Raw genomic sequence first — 19868 nt, forward strand, 5'->3', positions numbered from 1 at the left:
GCGTTCTTACGTGTGACACAGTTTATCACTTCCATCAGCTTTTTGGAGATTTTAATGGGGTATCGTCTTACTTTGCCCTTCGGGGTGGAGGCGTTCGAAGTGATCCGAACACTTCCTAACCTGCGAGCTCTGTCAAAATATCTAAAGTAAGAATATTGTATCGTATGTTCATATGAGCCACCTAGAGAATTTTGTTAAAAAGAGATTGTTAAGAGAGTATAGTGCGTGAAATAATGATATTGGACAAAAACGTTCAGTCGTCAAGTGAAATTTCTAAAAAAAAAAAAACCCAAAAATTTTACAGTCTAGCTCAGCTTTAGATTACCTAAGTACACTTTCGAGAAGGCATGTCGCCAATCAGCTTTCATCTCTCTAAAAGCATTTTCTTAATTACCCCGGAGAAAGACATCCTTTAGCTAAAAACCAAGACACAAGAGGCTTTACACTTTTTCTGCGGTCTAGGACTTTGCAATTTTTCGCCACCGCATCAAGTTCACTCGACAAATCCCAATAAATAATTTTCCGCCAAGATATTTTTGGTTTCTGCTGATGCTTTTGGCAACTGGCAACATTCTAACATCTTTCGATTTTAAGCTGATAAATAATTTGTGAAAGCGTGTGTGAAAAACTTTCAGCTCTCAAGCGAGGCATGGCTGCTTGCAGTTGTCCTGAAGTTAATTTAATTCCATGGCGGCCGCTTTTTGAGCTGTCTGTCGACTCCACAGCTCGCCTGACCTGCTGGAGCCATGTAATCGAGAAGAACATTTTCAATTATTAACTAGAATGAACCCGTGAAACGAATTTGAAAATTGAAGTGGCAGATCTTTGAGTGATTAAATGTATGTTCCCCTACAAGGGACGCCATTGCGCATGCGTAGTCCTTACGGTTAGGTGAGCGTGAGCTTATGCTCATGAGTGCTTGTGTAGAGAGAGAGAGATGTGGACAGAAAGAAAGAAAAACAATAAAGAATAATATGGAAAGTGAAGAGAATCAGATAATGACAAGAAAGAAAAGAATCAATGAAAAATATAAGACTGTGAATAAAGGAAAGAAAAAAAAAGAGATAACGGGGAAATAAGATGAAAGGATGAGAACAACGCAGCGGAAAGATAAACCAAAAGACTAATCAAGAGCAGGCATAAAAGCTGACAGCCACAAAATGTGAAGGAAGGAAAGCCAGGGAAGACAGAAATAAAAGCAGTCAAAAAACCAATCAGTGTTAAACAATCAAGATAAAAGATAAATAAATAAAACAACAAACAACAGCAGACTTTTATCTTTATTTCTTTGCTCAGAAACATCAGAAAGATAAAGGCTGTGCTCGCTCATGCTTAGTGAGAGACACCATGTTTTTTTTTTTTACCCCAAAGTGAGGAGCAAAAGTTTCTAACATTTCATGATCAAACACATCCTCCACGTCATCACGTGATTTTTAGACGAGGGATGATCCGCAAGCCGAGCGCTGGATGCGGAGGCAGGTTCTCTCTCTCTCCATCACTCACCACCGCAAGCCCCGCACTGGCAGGCGTGCACGACGACGTAGCTGTGCTTCATGCTGCTGCCGTCGTCGCAGCGCAGCGGCACGTGGCGCCGCGTGGTGACGGTGGGGCGACAGCAGCTGCACGTGTCGTCGCTGGCGCCGCACTGCCCCTGACATTGTTGCAGACCTGTGAGGGCCACGGCATTGCTGCACAGAACTCCGTCAGACTTGCGCACCTTCACGTGACCGATGGTGTCATCAGGGGAGGCATACGTGGGCTGCGGGCTGCATGTGGTGCAGGTCAGGTCGGTGGCGTTGCCTATCAGGTCTGGAAGCAAGAGGTCAGGGATAGGTCACTGTACCTTCTTCATCCTTACCATCCTCGTGGACAATACAAGCAAGTCCACTCGTGGTTGTATGTATGCGTGCAAGTTTGTGTAAGAATATATTTGACTTAAAGCGCCCTCGCTAGTGTTCGGCGACTATTTCCTTTCCACTCTCAAAGAACACAAGAGTAGAAGAAAACTGAAAAAAAGAAACTAAACCCCTCAACAGGACCCCATAATAAAGTGGGTTAACCAATTTCTGCTTTTTAGCATCCATTGCCCTTTAACGCATGGAAGCAGAAGAGCTATCACATTCTTTGCCCACAAAGAACATAAATATTGATGTTTTTCGTGGCACGAGTGCATGTTGCTATAACTAAAGCTAAATAAAAATGATTAATGCCAGTAACTAACATTTCCCTAATCTAGCAGAAGCCCCTGAATATTTCAGAAAGCCGTAGAAAAATGATATTCCTGACCTGTCCACGACCTTACAGGAGTGCATTACCGGGGTAGTGTGAAATCTAATAAAATCTTAAGATGGAAGGATTGCCGATACTTGTTAGCTTCCTAGGTAGAAAAATGTCTGCTAAAATGAAAAGATTAACAAGGAAATGGAAAATTGAAAAAGAGCGTTGAGAAAAGTAAAGGAAGAGTAGGGTCTTTGGACGAACAACTCACGTCTTGGCGCACAGGTCAAGCAGCATCCGGACTCATCGTAGGTGGGAACATCCTGCCAAGTGAAAACCATCCACTTAGGTCAACTGTATAGCTTCATATCAATAGATGGATGCCTTTAATATTATAAGTTAAATCTAAATTTAGGCCAAAGAGGTACAAGATAAAGCATCCCACAGCCTGATGGTCGTGATGGTTCATCGTGTCTAAGGTACGGCATGAGGACATTGAAACTCAACCTTTTCCCCATCGTCTTTTCGTTTTAACTTTCTTGGTAAAGACAAGTACTCATCTCTGTTGAGTAGATGATGTGTGGGCTGGGGAATATCCAGATACTGGCACTAGCAAGCCTCGAACCGGCAGCATTTCTCCACAGTCGACTACCAGATCACAAATGTCAATACATAGCTACTTCATGAATTTAGTTTTCGAACATTACATAGCTAAGAACTTATTTCAAAATAAGTATATGCTCTTAAGCCATTTCCTTTGCGTGCTAAGAGAGACAATAGGAGTGTCAATAGTCGTCAAATAAAGACATTATTAACCAAGAGAAAGATAACTCACGTTGAAGCAGCGCTGCACATCGTCGAGGGGCTTACATCGAACTCTCGTTTCCTGGATGACGTAGCCAATCTTTTTGTCGTCTCGCTCACAGGACTTGGTGTAGCAGGGGCGGGAGGAGGGCATGGGTTGGCCGGCCTGTAGATATGACAACTGGTCACAACATGGTCATGGCTCGAACCTCTGAGATAATCCGAAAGTGCTCAACATTCACTCGCCTCCATCAGGCAAGTGCGGAAAAGAGGCAGCGGGACTGGCTTATGTCATTATCTACTTTTGTCATCACACATCAAACAGAAAATCTGTGTTCAAATGCGGCTATCTAAGTGGATAAAGCTTTATACTATGGCAGCATACACTATACACATGTCAACAGAAATGATGAGTCTAGGTTCTGTTTGCCTGTCACAGGCACTCGGTCAAGACAGCTTTACTTATTGAATCATTAGTATCTAGTCAAATGCCTTTCAACTCTCCTTATGTTTAGCATAGAAAGCAGGTCTCGTGACTATACCTTGTAGACGGTGCCATTGAACAAGCATCCGGGTACCTGGCAGCTTCCGCAACACTGGTTAGCAGAGTTGACACGAACTTCTCCCTGCACCCAGACAACAGGCCAAAGTCAGTCCCACAACATGGATGACGATTGATTAATTAAATAATGACATAGTGATCTAGTTCTCTTTCTCAGACATTAATCTGAGCGATTGATTAAGGACAGAAATAAAAAAGGAAAAAAGAAAGAAAAGGATAACTACCTCTTTGCAGGAGAACATTCTTGTCTCAAGCAGGAAACCTCTGCTAGCCCACTGTTTCCGAAAATGCAAGTACAGTTTACACACGGTCCTTCTGACCATGTATCTCCCACCTTCAAATAAAACAAGAATAAAATTAAAAAATAGAAGATCGACAAGGTAAATCCTATTTTCCCAAGTCCTATCAAAAATCAAAATCATCTTTAATTTCCAGTGATATTCAACCAAAGTGTAACTTTGCTTGATTTCATTCGATGGATACAGTTTTAAATTGTGACAACTATCGTAAACAGTTAAATAAAATATTGTCTAGAAAGCTGGAAAAGAAATAAAGAAACAAAAGAGTTCGCTCTCACATTGTATAATTTTTCTGTTTGCCCGCCATCTTGATGTCGACACACAGCTGCTGGCGCCGGTGTTGTCGAGGGAAGAGGAGTAATCACTGAAAGATGAGATGAAAGAGTTTGATGTTTATAGCTGGTGACACACTGGAGACAATACTGGACACAAGTGACTGATCACCAGAGTAACAACAAAATATTTATCTAACAACTGCGCAAATAGATTGGTGTAAACAAGCATCACGGAAGTGCAGGATGAGGGAAGAGAAAAGTGTTTTATGCTTACTGCAAGCTTTCTTGGTGCAGCTGCACTCTGAGAGAATTTCCACAACTTGGTTTCCCTATAACAAACACGAATAGGTTTGTTAAATATGCATGTATGAGTGTGGATAAAATCTGTTTAGTTTAATCATCCATCCGTTCTCCCCACCTTTTCCCCCACAACATTTATGAGAGAACATTTCGCCCACACCTACAAGGAATGCTTATGGCTGCACACCTGAACGGAAGCAAACACAATCAAACATGCAAAAAATGAAGAAAATGCAGCAGTAAGTTTCTCACCTCAGGACACGATGGGTAGGAATATTTAGGACAGACAGCTGGGCAACCTAGACAGATGCAAAAACAATCTTTGTGGACAATCCGCTTTGAACCATTGATGTACATAAGTACAGATACATACCATGGGATACTCACATGCTAAATATAATAATAGCTTTTTAATCACTTCATAAAAAAAGCATAAATAAGACAGACGATCCTAGTAACAAATATTCGTCTAGGATTGAAAATGCTGTTAGTAATGAGCATGTAGCTTACTGGAGTTATCTCTAGGAAGAGGTGAGGGATGGAGGACCAGATGGCTGTCAGGACGAGCGCTGGGGATTGCCTGTCCTCCCGATGTAGGTGTCAGGCTTGGTGGGATGAAGGTAGGTCTTGTCACTGTAAGAGTAGACATCAATTTAAGCGAAGGTAAACTAAGTATTGCTATCTTTCAAACTGTTCTTTATCATAGTTGAAATAGTGCATGAAGACCAACATTGCAAGTTTACCAAGTCTCAAACACACCAATATATATGTGCAAATGGGAGACAGTCGCACAGACCAACAGTGAGTGACAAACGCAACTAAAAAACAAAGGAGGCAAAGCATGGGCTTGCACATTTTGTTTTCAATTATCTTTTAAATTAGCGACTTTTTTCCAATTGTTTTCTCGGCGTGCAGCCTCTTACTTCCAAATGTCTCGAAGACCGCCTTTAAATCTTTACATTAAAAGCATTTAAATAAAAACACACTGAAGTTAAGCAGCAAGTAAAATATTTACAAAGGGTAAAAACACTAGAAAATGTGCCTCTATTCGGTATTTTAAAAAACCACAAATCCATTAACAAGGATTACAGCTGAAACCTCGTTCAATATTCCCCACCGTGACCACTCCCCACCCGGATAGGAAATAAAAATATTCTTAATATTCACAGTTGGTACAATGCTCTGACACTTTCATTTTCTTAGAAAAGAGACTTTATTATCTTTGTTGAAAATTTCTTTTTGGACTCCGATGTGTTGTGTTAGTCGATGATGCAGTCACCATGCTGTGCCTTCGCTGTGTGATGAAACCGTCCACCTACAATATGGAGTAGGGATGTGGAGTAGAGAATATGATGGCAAGGTGTACAGGTGTGAGCAAGGTGTACAGGTGTGAGCAAGGTGTACAGGTGTGAGCAAGGTGTGCAACCAGTAGGCGGGTATCCACATTTACAAAAATTCAAAGGAACAAAACTTACGGCAGTTGAGTTCATCCTCTTGACAGTCAATGACGCCATCGCACTTAGCGGCCAGAGGTAAACATTGACCGTTGCCACATTGAAACTCGCTGTCACTGCATCTGATGCATTCACATCTGCAGGTATTTTTGTTCAGTAGAGCCATACCCTGTCGCCGAAAGTGTACAAGTAACCTTTCACTTGAGCACATTTAGCATGAAATTTTGAATGCACTATAGGGCTTACAACAACTCAAAGATTCTTGCCAGATATCATTGTCTCTATTTAATTTGATCATCAATTTCTTATTTCAAGTAGAAAAGTACCTGAGAACAGGTGGCACAGGTCTTCGCCAGACACCGAAGTTCGCCATTCAGACACTGACACGTCTCGCAGTTGCCATTGGTTGCCACATCACGAGCCTGTCGTCATACAACACAAGATGCCGTTAAACGAAAATAAAAATGACGACTCTTTGTTTACGAGGGAGATGGGATAAACAAAACAATCCACTTCACAACAGGGGTTGATGTTGTTCTAGCCGAGAAAACATACCTTGACATCCTAGTTGACCATCGAGCTTACCTCAACATCCTGTGTACAGTAATGACGAGCACAATACAGCTTCAGCCCAATAGGTATTATGCACCATGTTTTGTAGAAAACTACTCAAAATTAATCGTAATTATTAATTTCGCTGATGTCATTCTGTACATGGAGTCGTACAAGATATGTCAGAAACCTTTACACAACCTCCAATCAATACGACGGAGACAAAGTGTTTAAAAATACACCCAATCAGGATCTGTTTTAATGTCAAAAGAGTTGACTAGAAAATTTCCAGCCAGACACTATTTTTACATCCAATTAAACTCCACTGACCCGTAGCATCTTGCCGTCCACCAGACAAGGACACTCGCTGCGGGTCACGCATGTCGCGCCGTCACAGTACTGACCCGCCGGACAGGAAGGAGGGCAAGAGGTCAGGTCAAGGCCGCTGTAGCATGGCATCGCGCTGGATGTAGGATGCGCGGTGGGATGCGCTGTCGGTGCTGCCGTCGGTACTTGCGACACTGAAGATTGGTTGGTTAGTCATTAACAATCGATTAATCACATCTGATCAAGTCTAATTATTGTTTGAGAACGTGTTTGAGACTTTCCCATTCTCAGTGTTCCTCGAAAAGTGTAAATATAGTTTAAAGTAAACATTGTAAAATGAGATATTAATGATTTTACTTTTTGAAACAGACTGGCGAAACAAACAACCACTTAAAGGGATTCTAAGGCAAAATAAAACTGCTTAGAATGGCGTAAAGAGTAGGATAAATGTGAATCTCGTCTATTTATATGTGTGTTCATGTGGAAAACGTTGAAGGTTTTTAGTAGAATGTTGTGTTTAATAAGAGAAATGACACGGGACTCTTTTTTTGCTTCCACGAAGTCTCGTTCTCCGTCACGTGACCCTATGACGTGTGGTTTCCATAGTGACAACCATGCCTCGAGAACGTGCTGCACCCGATTGCCACGAAAAGATGGAAAAGATTCAAAATTGTCTTTTCATCAGTTTCCGACAGACAGAGCCTTACAAGCCTTACACACAGAGTGCGTCATACAATAAAATGACGTCAAATCTTCGCAATGACCTCACACACTTCCTGTGTGTATGACGTCATAAGGAGACTGACGTCACAAGAAGACTCGTCTGCTTGACCATCTCGGGAAGCCATCGTGGTTACTCGGCAATACAAGAGATCAAAGAGACTGACTCTGGTGGCAAGCGTCAGGAGTTCAGACAGGCATGATGGGACAGGACCGTGAAGACAATGGCAGCAGTGTGTGGGACTTGTAATCAAAGCAAGCTCGGACTCCGCTGAAGTTCACGGAGGACTGTTGCATGATCCGCTTGGAAGACAACACGACCACCGTTATTTTGCACCCTTTGAAGCTTGTCAAGTAAGCGGTTAGGAAGATCAACGAATAGAGTTGCCGTAATCCAGCCGAGACAACACAAAAGCTAATACGAGCTTTTTGGAGGCAGAATCTGACAGAAAGGGTCGGAGGTCACTGATCCTGCGAAGCTCAAGGAAGATGAACTCTCACACTGCATTCAAGAGATAATGGCGGGTGCGAAGCTTGCTTAATATTTGGTCCACAGTCCGAAACGAATCCTTGCAGACGAACATTATTCTAGCTTCTTGTTTAATCTCTTCAGAAATGATCAAGTTCTTTGTGATCTTCCTGAGTCGCAGAAAAAAATCTCTACCGGAATTCATCCGTGTTCTGTCCGCAATTTTGATCTTAGGGTGAATCATGGGGCAGAGGGGCAATCATGGACATGGCGGATAGAGAAAGGAACATGTCTAGAGACATCCTGCTCTGAAGGCGGAGGGATCAATGTAGGATAAGCTGCGGGAGGGGACGAGTTCCTTTGAAGATCAGGTGAAAGGAGACTAGAAAATCGCCAGACATTAGCGTGTCGGACAGAAAGATCATGGATAGGTCAGTCCTTGTCTTCATGCAAAATCAACCAGTCGATGGCTCTTTTGAATGAATTGTACCAGTTTGAGATTGGGTAGAGGTGATTTCAGAGGGTTTACATCATGATTGAAAGGAGAGTTAATTTGAAATTTAAAGTCACCTAGAAGCGCAAGGTCAGAATGCCTAGGATCGTGTTAATCTAGAAGCTGGGAAATTACATGAGAAATAAAGGAATAATAATGAAAAAAATAGACGAAAGTAAAATCGAACGGATTTTGGTTATTAACAACGAAAAAAATAAAGCATGCACAGAAAATTACTTTCAAAAAAAAAAAAAAAAAAAAAAAGCTTAGACCTTTTCCTTGTTTTGGTTTCTCGAGAGTCAATTTGTAAACGAAGACAATAATTATTGGGGCAAGGTAAGTGATTGATTTCACTTTGTGACAAAATACGAAGCAAACAAACAAACAAACAAACAAACAAGCAAGCAAACAAACAAACAAACAAACAAACAAACAAACAAAATGTCGGCACTCACGGCAGTCAGCAGTCTGTCTGACACAGCCCAGGCGAACCTCGTAGTTGAAGCAGGACTGTTCCTTGACGTCTGCGGCCAGACACAGGAGTCCGTCCCACAGGTTACATCGGACGGACTGTCCGGTGGCAGCGGCCATGGTGTGGTCAGCAGTGGCCGTGCGGCACTGGATGGTCAGCGGGTCCCTGCACGTCAGTGAAACCTCTCGCACCTTGTCGATGGGCTCGAAGTCGTCTCGTGAGGTCAGTCCGGGTTGGTGAGTGTCCACCCAGGCGTCCCACTTGATGCAGCCATCTGCGGAAGAAAGTAAGACTTGACTTAGACACCTCTTGTAATTACCTTTCCCACCTAGCTGTGGGCACAGGAAAGAAAAAAATCAGAGGATATCCAAACAACTGGAAAAAAATTCAAAACCTGAAATTGTTTTACAAAGAATGAGTAATCTGTTCATGTTTGCTGTGTACATAGTGTCGTCATCCTTAACGCTTAAAATACACCAACAGATGTTATGGTAGTATATTAGCTAGTTTTTTTAAACACATATATATTTTCTGCAAAGCTACCTGGTATATTTGTTGAAGGAGTGGGCATAGAGCGAGCAGTTGGTGCAGCCGTTGGTGTTGCTGAAGTAGGGGCAGCTGACAAAACATTTTCATATTTAATGAGTTCATACAAGCAAACATCTAGAAAACAACAGCGAAAACAAATTTCCACAACGGCATTTAAACTCATTTTGTGAGAAACTTTCACTGTCTTTGGTGGAAACTTTAAAACGAAAACCTTTAACAGTTCAGTACATCTTTAATAGTGAACTACATACGTGGAACTGAGACTGCTTTATAGAGTTCGGACTCTGATTGTAATCTTCCAAAGTATGATGCATGATTTTGTTTAGTTCGCTTACCTGGGTAGTCCTCGAAGCATCCGTGTAGCTCTATGCGGAGTGCTATGCGACCTTCCCAAGACAAGGGGTTGATGCGGATGTACCTGGCTCTTATAGGATGCTGGAACATGCTGGTCACCGGGGTCATGGAATCTTTATTACTTTCAAACATCTGGAATCAGTCGCAATGTTCAAAATGAAATTGCAGCGACTAAACATTGTGCAATCTTCAGCTCTTCTTGCATGTGATTTAAAAACAAATGTTTTTTATTAAACAAGTAATTTATCAATAAAGTCGAAAGTCACAGGTTTGTGCAAATTATTGTCAGCTTTACTACACAATGTAAACAGGTTTTTAGAAGTTGATGATTAAGCCATGAGCAAAGCAATAGACATAAGTTGTGTAAATAACATAGAACACTCGAGAATATTTATTAATGTAAAAATTTTAGTTGATAAGCAATGGTAATAGCTTTGCTTTTATCTACACTGGACGTGCTTTTGTTCTCTCCTAACTCGGATCTCAAGATGGAGAATACAAAGTCCATGTTCTTGCCTTGTCCACGTCTTTCACCTCCTGGTAGACATTCCAGTTGACGCCGTCCGCGGAGTACAGGACCCGGAAGTTCTTGACGTACAGCGGGGCCGTCGCGTGACCCTGGGTCGTCACTCCAGTGACGTAGTGTGGGGTGAGCAGGTCGATCTGCAGGTGCTGGCTGACGTCGTCACGTGACGGCATCCAGCTTCCGCTTCCGCCTAGGCGCGCAGTCTGCGGGGAGTGGGCAGCGTCACGTGACGAAGAGGCGGAGATCATGTCGTCTCTTATTTTGCCCGCCATCATTCCCATCTCCTCTGTGCAGACCACTGGGGACACGTGACACGTGGTAGGTGACGAAATGTCTTCACAAACATTTTCGTATGCTTATAAAAGTTCACAAGAAGTTTTTGGACGAACATTCAAATATAAATTAAAATAAATTTGTCTTCCGATGACAAGGACCAATGCTAGATTCTGAGAACAAATTTTACAGGTAAGAGACGCACTAAGAGACAGAGACATGGACATAAAGACTACCTGGGATGTCTGGTTGGGCATGGCAGTTGGTTTCAAGAACGGCTGAGCTGTTGGCACTGCGGTTACAGCAGCAGCTGAAAATAAATGTGGGCTGTACTGAAAATCTGACTCCCTCGATGGAAGGAGAAACTCCCGACATGGGGGTGAACGAAGGCAGCGGATGATGACAATGATTGTAGACATCAACAAAGTAAGAACATGGTGTATAGCGTAAGAGAAGAGGTAGAAGAAGGTAAGCTTAATGTCTTGAATGGCTGCTCACCCCGACAACCCAGGAGGGAGACACGGAGGGCGATGGACCCATGCCAGGCAACAGGCTGCACCATGAAGAAGCGAGCTGTAACGGGCTGCAGCATCTGGCGCACTTGGGTCGAAGAGTCAGTGTTGGCGTTAAACACCTGTCGCAGAATAGTCTACTGCATAATAATATAATAATAATATAATAATAATATAATAATATAATAATAATAAATAATAATAATAATATAATAATAATATAATAATATAATAATAATAATAATGATAATAATAAAAATTAAAAATAAAAATAAAAATAAAAAAATAATAATAATGAGAGTAGGAACTGAAACCGAAGAGAAGAAGTGTCTACAACTATGACATCACAATTCCACTGACTTACCTTGGCCACACCTGGACGCTCCTCGTAGTTGTGGTAGACGATGCCGTCGAGGGAGTACATCAGCTTGTACTGCGTCACCCACTGCGGGTAACCGTCACGGCCTTGCGTCACCAGTCCCGCCACGGTCATTGGTCGCGAGAAGAAGATCTCCAGCCATTGGTTGTTGTCGTTGACCTTTTGGAAGCCATCCTCCCGCCTGCACTCCCTCCTGGGGGGTAGAGACTCGCGAGCGGGAGGAGGAGGTGAAGAGAGAGAGGGAGGAGGAAGCCCGCAGCTGGGAGTCGGAGACATCAAGTGGAACTTCCTCCTTCATGCTGTCCGTGCACACTAGCAACAACACGCATTGACAGGAGCTTCTTGGACCATTAAAAATATTTCCAAATATGAAAATAGGAAAAGACTGGCATGTAAATATTTATTGAGTGTTGTTTTATATGAAAACATTTACGTACTAGAATAAAAGTTTTTTCAAAAAATCTCAAAACAAGTAAAAAGATACTGTTGAAGTTTTCTTTTTCTTCATTTGTCCACCTTAATGTCATTTAATATCATTAATATGCTTTTTAAATTTCTAAATGCTTTCTACAATTTTCTTATCGTATTTATGTTACGGGAAATATTAAAAATTCTAGTAAAGCATTTATATTTAACTTCATTTCCAGACACTGCTGTTTCATTCCTGTTTCCTTATTTCTTACCTGTGTATTTGATTAGCATTTAAAAAATATCAGTCTAGACTATTTTCGTTCCATATACATAGACATCTGACAATTTTTCCATATTTTTTCAGTGTTTATAAAAATATATTTTATTAAAAATCGCTAAGTCCAGCTTCTGTGCAAAACAGTTTAAGCCTACCTGTGTATATCGGTTCTCTGATATTCTCAAACTGCTTGCTCGAGGGTGTTGCAGGAAACAGGTGTGACAAGGTCGGCAGGTGAAGGGTTAGGAGTGTTTTTGGAGCAGTCCACATATCGTGGTTCACACAGGAAGCGAACCTCGTAGTCGGCACAGGTGTGGCCCTCGTGCAGGTCCTCCGTGCGACACAGGTAGCCGTCGTACTTGATGTCGCAGACAGACGGATCCCCCATGTCACCTTCCACGTGCTGGGCGCCCACAGGTCTGCACTCCACGGCGGTGATGTCCTCCGAGGGGCAAAATGTAAACTGGCTTCTCAGGTTTGACATCTTCTCCTCTTCCCCTGCATTGTTTGGTGTGTGTCCACTCATCCATTCAGTCCAGCCACACTTCAGTGGTTCTTTCCTTTGCGGGCTGTTTGTTGGCTCCTCATCCCTGGTGATAGAAGCTACAGAAAAGAAAAGCAACATCATCATCAAACAAAGAAGTTGCAGACGGAACAGCCTCTCTAAACCTCCTTAAAGACAGTTGATGATAAATTCAAGGATAGGAAGAACCAAATACTGGACACTTACGCCCACAGGAACATTTGTATCGAATCTGATAATCGTTGCACCCGATGGGGTCGTTGTCGGTGTTGAGGCAGATGAGACCTGTCTCCACCGTGCAGGTGAGCGTCTCGCCGCTGCTGTAGTACTCGATGTCGTTGATGGTCTTGCACTCGATGTCCGTGATCCTCCCACCGGGACAGAAGGTCGTCAGCTCCTCCAGCATCCAACGCTCGCTGTCCCCGGCACCGGAGTGAGGGTCGTCCCTGTTTGTCCACTCCGACCATCTGCTCGTGCACTCGCCTCGCGGACTGTGTGTTGGTGTGGGTTCGCTGTGGTCAGGACTTGTCACATTTCCTAGACACGATCATTGAGATACATCGAGCTCGAGAATGACACCGATTGTTGGAGAGGAACTCAAATGGACCGATAGAGAGGTAAACAGATGAATGACAGTTAGAGAGATAAAAAATATTTTTAATGCCATCCGATAAGAAATTTTTTTAAAAATAATTTAGCAAAAATACTCACAGCTTCCTTCTCTTTCTCCATCTTTACTCACCGTCCTCACAACTCACTGTTTCTCTCTTCACCTACCATCGCAAGGGCAGTAGACACGGATCTCGTAGTCTGCACATGTCCCTCCGAAGTCGGCGTTGTTACAGGTCAAGCCAGACTGCAGGTTGCATGTGACCTTTGACCCAATGCTGACAGCTTCTCGGGTATCGGCGTTCCTGCATTCGATCTTGAAAAAAAAGACAACACTTGGGTAGCAGTTCCAGACGATCTTGCTCAAATGGTCATCGAGACATTTCTCTGCGGTTCACCTTTTGTTTAGTTATCAGAAATCTTATTATTATAATTACTGGAAGCAACAAAGAGCTAATAATCATCCATTAACACAATATATCTGGATGAAACCGGTACGAAAAGAGCATACATTAATAAATTTTGATATTAACCACTTCATCACATCTAGATCATGAAAGTTGCATGGCCGCTAGCTAAAAACTAACAGCATGGCGAAGTCTCTCACCTGCAAGGGATTTGCACAAAAGCCGTGGTTATGCATGAGTGACGCCATGCTCTCGACGTCACCGCTGCCGGAAGTAGGTTTATCCGAGTTCATCCAGGCGCTCCACCGCAGACAGGGAGGGTAGCGGGGCCGGGTGTCGGGTGGCCGCTGGGTGCCGCGGTGCATGCTGGGTCGTGAAGCGTGCACAGTGCAGCTCCGTTGTAGCAGCTGCAGTCGGAGCAGGAGTCCTCTGGGTTCTTCCACGTCTCGAAAGGCTGCAACGCCACCAACAGACAAAAAAACGCATCAACTACCCATCGCCAACAGTACCATGGTAGCATTGTATTATAAACCATCAATGATATATCGATAGTTATGTATACATAGTTATTATATATATATTAGTTATTAAGACTGATTACCTTCGCCATGGTCCCGTCTGGCTTCAGGCAGGTGCACATGCTGGCGGCACACAGTGTTGGCGTCAACCCGCTTCTCGCCAGGTGGACAGCTGATGACCCGTGTGTCATTTCTGTTTCGACATCCGGGTAGGCAGGCTCGGGTGTTGGTGCTGGTGCACCCAGCTGACCGCCCCACGAAGTCGCACACGTCATCACAGGTGTAAGCGCAGGTGTCAAACGTCTCAGTGGACCACAGGCTCCTGCATATGGAATATTACAATATCTAGCCCTATATCCACCTTTTCTGGCATATTTCTAGACAGAAGAGTCTAGAAACGGAATGAGTAGAGAGATTCTTTGCCAACAATGGTTATATATCTGGTCTTGTGTGTTGTTAAGAAGCTTAGAATGATGTTATCAAAGAGACCCTGTGTTGTAAAAAAAGATCCTGATGATATTAAAAAGACCTCGCTATTGTTGAACACAGTATCGGTGTCCCATTGTTTATGACAAATAACAAGTAATAAAGAAAGTCAGACGTTAAGCGAAGATTCAACGATGTATACTTTTTCGAAATGTGTTATGTAATATTCCTCCAATCTTCCATACCCCTTTCCTTCACCCGCATCTCCATAATAATCATTTGTGATTACTGTCTGCATGTATTGAAATTCGTTGATTATATTCCATCTTCTGATTACTGTCTGTACTGAAGTTACTTGATTATATTTCACACTCTTTACGTTTACTGTGATAAAATTATTTATATATTACATAGTCCATACCCTGTGTGCGCACAGCTGGAATATACTGGGGCTTTGGCTCCGGGGTGAGGCTTGGTATTCGTCCTGAAAGTCACAATGAACATGGGAGTTTATGAGAAAATAATAAAACATTGGTTTGTACGAGAACGGCGTGTTTACATTTACATTAATCCATTTACATCCATTTACATTAATTTTCTTTTTAATGCACTCTTCGCCCTCCACCTCAAAAAATTGAAAATTGTAGGAATAACACAATGGCATAACTATTAACATTAAAAACAAACAAAAAGACTTATTATGTTCCGCACATACATCGCCAGGAAACAGGAACAAGTTTCTCTGGACTCATAATAATAATCATCAACCTTGTGAAAGGAGGAGAAAGGAAGTGAAAGAAAACAACAGGATACAAAGTTTACTGACGTCCTTCTCCTGCCGTTGCAGGCGTTGGAGCAAGAGCTTCGCATGGTCCATAGCTGATGTGTTCTATGTCGCCATTGCGGCAGTTGCTGCGAAAGAATGGAATGGTCTCAGTCTCACTTCCAAATGTTTTAATTAACGCTGATGACTTCTAAGGCAAATTACATTAACTGCTTAAAATATGGTGTTTCAAACACGTGTTAGTTGTAAGTTGCATAAAAATAGACCTTAACAAGGTTTTCTTATGTTTTTTACATAAAGTACAATTAATGTCCGGGTCTGTTGTCTCTGTGTCTGTGATTTTTGGTAAAGAAGTAAAATGTATTTTAAAAAATTGCTTTGCAACTCCAAATCCTGGAAGTCTCGGAAAAATGCGATGGACACTAAATTTTTAGGACAGGAATACCTACATTACTTCACTTAGTTCCACGTACCATATCTCACAGGCATGATTGCAGGCCTCGTCGTCATGGATACGCTCTCCTTCTCTGTAGGTCTTGCCGTTGATCTTGCACGTTGGGGTGTTGCACAGGGCTTCCGGTATACAGGTAAGGGGCTTCTCCAGGCTGGCGTACACCTGTCCACGAGGACATGACTTGAAGTCGCATCCTTCCAGACAGACGTCCTTGCGTCTTCTGACAGTCTCCGGCCAGGCTGGCATAGTTCAAAAGATTGTCGCAAGTCTTCTTAGGACAGATGCTGATGCAAGGGTTGTATGCTTCGCACTGCTCACACTGAATTGCTGAAAAAACAAAAATGATAATTTAAAGAAAGGTTTTCCTTTATCAACAGCTGGGGAGCACGTTAAGGGTCCAAGAGTTGTCCACAGTCTATTTTAATCTTCGAAGGATACTACAAACATATAAAATATTTAAACAGCTTGTTGTAAGTTTTGTCGCGAAGACTAACAGTTAGTGTAGAGTAGGAAAGACTGTGGATGTGACTAAGGAAGCAAGTGATTGCTACTCACGACACAGGTCTTTGCTCCTCCAGTTGATGAGTCGCCCTTTGCTGGCGCACACGTGGGCGTAGGCGGCGATGGCCGTGCACAAACATTCACAGTCGCCACCGCTGTTGCAGGCGCAGGCGTCGAACACACAACGTTCTTTGTACTTGGTGGGGTCCTCCACGACGTGGCAGGGCTGGAAGAGGTCAGAGGTCAAGATATCACATTGCTTCTGGGCCCACGTCTTGCGTTGCGGCGTACGTAGGCACGTGTCCGTCACCTCGAGCGACGGGGCGCAGTAAGAGTGCAGCTTCCAGCTGTCCCCGAACTCTGTCGACTTGACGACTGGCATGCCACCTTGCGGCGTGGTGAAGTCGTCCTTCTGAATGCCGTTGAAGTTGCCGCAGAGACCTTCGACCTGGAAAGAACAATTTGACCTGTCAACAGGCTATGAGACTTAAACTTTATCCCCTGTGTGATTAAAAGTTTCATCTTAAAGTTGCTTTAGAAAAAAAAAAACCATCGAAGGCTTTGAATGATACCTTTTCTCGGTGATCCGTTGTCAGTCTGACGTAGACACGCGTGCCTTTGTCCCATTGGATGCTGAGGCCGAAAGGCGTGTCGATGTAGACGAACTCGCCCACCTCGCGGACGGTGAAGGGCGAGCCGGGGTCGGGTTTGACCGACTGGCCGCGGACCAGCTGCAGGGTGTAGAAGGAAGGAGTGCCGGACTTGCCCACAGTGATCTGGATGGTTCGAGAGCACGTGACCCCGCTCGTTCCGCACGCTACGTTCTCGGTGGTGACCTGGAACGGGGTGTCGCTGCCGTCTTTGGAGCGGACCAGCACGTAGTCGCAGCTGCCCTGGAACTGGTAGTCACGTCCGTCGAACGTCGTGTAGTGGGAGTCGCCCACGGCGCTGCACACCGATGGACAGGCGTTCTGCTCGCACACCCACTTCCTGCTGCGGCAGTGCTGAGGACATGTAAAGAAAATGCTGCTGATTCGATACCCGGCGTCTCCAGGGAAGAACGGTTACATGCCCACGTGACAGGCAAAGGTACAGAGGTAATGGTAACAAAGGTAGAAATAAAGGGAGACAGTGAATGTTAAGTATTAAGTGAGAGAGGGAGAGGATGTGCGCTCGAAAACATGAAACGAAATGACATATGCGGTTATGAAATATGTAAGGACTAGGGCAAAATATTTTTTCGATTGTCGTACCACTGATTGCAGTCCATAGCAATGACATCCCCCTCCTGATACGTCTCCCCGCCGTGATGACAGGGACAAGAGGAGGCGTTGATGCACCGGTTGCCCTCCAGCACAAAGCCCTCCAGACACTCGCACCCGGCCTTGCACCCGGTGACGTCACAGGTGACGCTCTCCTCGTTCATGTTGTCGCAGGTCCGCGGGCAGTTGGAGGCGCACTCCATGTACTCGCTGTTCTCCTGGCAGATGGGGGTCAGGCTGGTGGGCAGGGGGTTGTCAAAGGTCAGCTGCGAGCAGGCCCACTGGGCTGAGGTGCAGTGACTGCAACAACCACAGCACCGTCCTGCCTTCAATTGTCTTGGATTTCAAAGAGCTATAAACAGGTACATACATGAGTTTACACGTGCACAAATAATAATAATCTGACGGGCACCAACTCGCGCCATTGACGTATCTCCCACTTAAGGAGAAGAGAGAAAAGAGAAGAGGAAAGAAAGAAAGAGAAAAATAAAGAAAAAAGACCATTTTAGTGACCAGAGTTTGTGTATTAATAAAGGAAGAGAAGGAAATTCGTTTGTTTATGTTTATTATTGTTTTCTCACCAGATTTCAGCTCCCTTGAGGGTGGTGGTGCCTGCCGCCATCTGCCGGCCGCCAAAGATGCAGGGACATTGCGCGATGTCCACGCACACACCTTGGTCGTTGAGTGTCTGGCCGTCCGGACAGTTGCAGCCCTCCACGCAGTCGGCCTGACAGGTGTCGCCATTGGCGATGTTGCGGCACGTGCGTTCGCAGGGGTTACCGCACACCTGGTACGTCTGACCTCCCGGACACTCCAGCACTGACGTCACAACAAGGGAGAACTACTTATGCAAGGGAGAGGACTGACTTCAGCGTCATTTCTTGTTGCACAATGTCTCCCTAGAATGCTATTCACAGATCACTTTTTGTTAGCACAAAGCTGTTTTTTAATTTTTAGAAGTTTATCAAAATTATCTACCTCCCTCCTGTCTTTTAAAGTAATGAAAATAATGAATTTTTAAAGTTTATATGTCAGAGGAGAAATACTGATTAAGTGCGTAGTTTAAAACTGATGCTGCAATTAATTTTAAAAAAATTGACATGTACTTTACAAACATCATTAAATAAATCTGCTAATGACATAACATTTTTCTGAGCCCTTTAAGTCACAACAAACAATGACATCACGCACTGCAGTCCGGAATCTGGAAGCGCCAGTTAATTTTGACACCCTTGGAGGCGCAAGTGTCGGCGTAGATGCCGAGGGTGGGACAAAGGCAATCCTTGAGGTTCTCCGTGCATGCGCACATGTCGTACATGCAGTCGTCAAAATATCCCTCCACGTCCTCTACGTCGTGGCATGCTGCACACAGAGGATTGTCCAACGTGACGTAAAATGGACAAGAGTGACATTCCCGTCATTGACCCCATACAACACCTCAGAGAAATCAATCAAAAAGCATTGAAAATTAACATGACAATTAAAAAAATTCATAAAAGGCAAAATACTTCTGGTTTATGTTCAGAGTTAGTGTAAGTTTTTTTTATAACAAAAAAAAATTAATTATCTGGTAGATCATGGAAAACTTGGTGATTTCGATATTCTAAATTATAGGTAATTAATTAACTGTGATCACAAATTGCGAGGCCAGGTACAAGGCGTTCAGAGAGCGTGACCAGACGCTGCTGACCTACGACAACTGAGGTCAACTCAGAAATAGCAAATAAACGTAAAGCTACGTCATCGAGACAGAAATAGCCCAAGGAACGTATCACCGAGATGGCCAGCAACTTATGAATGACGTCATCGAAGCATTATTCCAGGACACTTATAAATGACGTCATCGAGGCCTCATCATTCCAGACACGAATGACGTCATCGAGCATCATCCTAGAAATTCACTAATGACGTCATCGAAGCATTATCCCAGACTCGAATGACGTCATCGTGACGTAGCTGGGAAACTTACGGCTGAAGACGCTGCTCTTGAGCTTGGAGCACATCTCCTGCGCCTGCTGCTTGCGCTGCGGGTTGCTGTCGCACGGGTTGGGCGGCGTCACCAGCGGCATGTCGGCGCAACGGGTCTCGGTCTTCCACGAGTTACCGAAGGCGTTGGGGTTCGTTTCGTAGACGCCCTGCGGCGTCAGCATGTCGTTATT

The 19868-nt window shown here is 43.8% G+C and overlaps 1 protein-coding gene across 1 annotated transcript; it reads right to left on the reverse strand.

The window, feature by feature from the left end:
* Positions 1–1266: 1266 nt before the first annotated feature.
* On the reverse strand, positions 1267–19859 carry LOC112564797 (hemocytin-like). Its single transcript, XM_025239871.1, is given in 34 exon segments — positions 1267–1809; positions 2489–2540; positions 3053–3187; positions 3564–3647; positions 3808–3917; positions 4161–4246; positions 4432–4541; positions 4710–4756; positions 4968–5090; positions 5933–6080; positions 6238–6333; positions 6794–6984; positions 8928–9218; positions 9488–9562; positions 9829–9979; positions 10364–10707; positions 11145–11280; positions 11523–11696; positions 12413–12828; positions 12956–13285; positions 13526–13673; positions 13965–14087; positions 14090–14218; positions 14366–14604; positions 15130–15192; positions 15535–15620; positions 15966–16153; positions 16155–16273; positions 16502–16895; positions 17020–17451; positions 17701–17831; positions 18382–18528; positions 18901–19071; positions 19679–19859. Coding segments are annotated over 34 exon segments (5964 nt in total). The 3' UTR covers positions 1267–1495.
* Positions 19860–19868: the final 9 nt, after the last annotated feature.

The sequence above is a fragment of the Pomacea canaliculata genome, linkage group LG5 (genome assembly GCF_003073045.1).
Source record: "Pomacea canaliculata isolate SZHN2017 linkage group LG5, ASM307304v1, whole genome shotgun sequence".
Classification (NCBI taxonomy): Eukaryota; Metazoa; Mollusca; class Gastropoda; order Architaenioglossa; family Ampullariidae; genus Pomacea; species Pomacea canaliculata.